This window comes from Brassica oleracea, chromosome C5, assembly GCF_000695525.1.
Source record: "Brassica oleracea var. oleracea cultivar TO1000 chromosome C5, BOL, whole genome shotgun sequence".
Classification (NCBI taxonomy): domain Eukaryota; kingdom Viridiplantae; phylum Streptophyta; class Magnoliopsida; order Brassicales; family Brassicaceae; genus Brassica; species Brassica oleracea.
Genome location: NC_027752.1, coordinates 21,651,799 through 21,652,568, shown reverse-complemented (window position 1 = coordinate 21,652,568; position 770 = coordinate 21,651,799). Strand labels below are relative to the sequence as shown.

The 770-nt window shown below is 42.3% G+C and overlaps 1 protein-coding gene across 1 annotated transcript in view; it reads left to right on the top strand.

Annotated features, from left to right (window-relative positions):
- Positions 1 to 285: 285 nt before the first annotated feature.
- Positions 286 to 770, top strand: part of LOC106344773 (glutathione S-transferase T3-like) — a 3,167-nt gene continuing 2,682 nt past the window's right edge. Inside the window, exon 1 of the mRNA XM_013784083.1 lies at positions 286 to 717. Coding sequence (XP_013639537.1) covers positions 286 to 717 — 432 coding nt within the window. The remainder of the gene's footprint in view (positions 718 to 770) is intronic.

Below are 770 nucleotides of genomic sequence, written 5' to 3'. Positions count from 1 at the left end.
TTTTCTTATATATATGATCCGGTTTGAACTTAGTATGAACTAGAAGTTTATCGACAACTAGAAGTACAATGATTTGATGTGTAATGAATGCATAGCTTTGGTGGTTGGTTGCTGTGATTTCGTTGCTTTGATGTCTTTGCTGTGATGTAGTAGCTGTGAAGTAGTAGATTCATTAATTCTTACATTAACTATAATGAATGTTTGGTAGTTAGATTTAGTTTAATTGTTCTCTGCTAAAAGTAGTTTAAAACCATAGGACCTCCTCTAGAGAAAACACAAACGAAAATGGATCCTCTCTACGCTAACTCTACCGGGTTTGTCCACTCTCCCGGTTTTGTTAACCTCTCATCTTCACAGAAAACAACAGACGTAGAGTCTTCTCAGTTCCCTAGATTTAGTAGTCAGAGCTCTATAGGTCCTAAGCCACTGGAAAGGCGGAAGTGGACGGCAAAAGAAGACTTGGTGCTGATCAGTGCTTGGTTGAACACCAGCAAGGATCCGATTGTCGGTAATGAGCAGAAGGCAGGGGCCTTTTGGAAGAGAATAGAGGTCTACGTTAACGCCAGCCCTCAGCTCGATGGCTGTCCTCCTAGAGAGTCTAGTCAGTGTAAGCAGAGGTGGGGGAGAGTGAACGACTCGGTGGGGAAGTTTGTAGGATCCTTTGAGGCTGCTTTGAAGAACAAAGCTAGTGGCCAAAACGAGAATGATGTAATGAAGGTTGCTCATGAAATCTTCACTAATGACCATGGGGCATTGTTCAGTCTAGAACA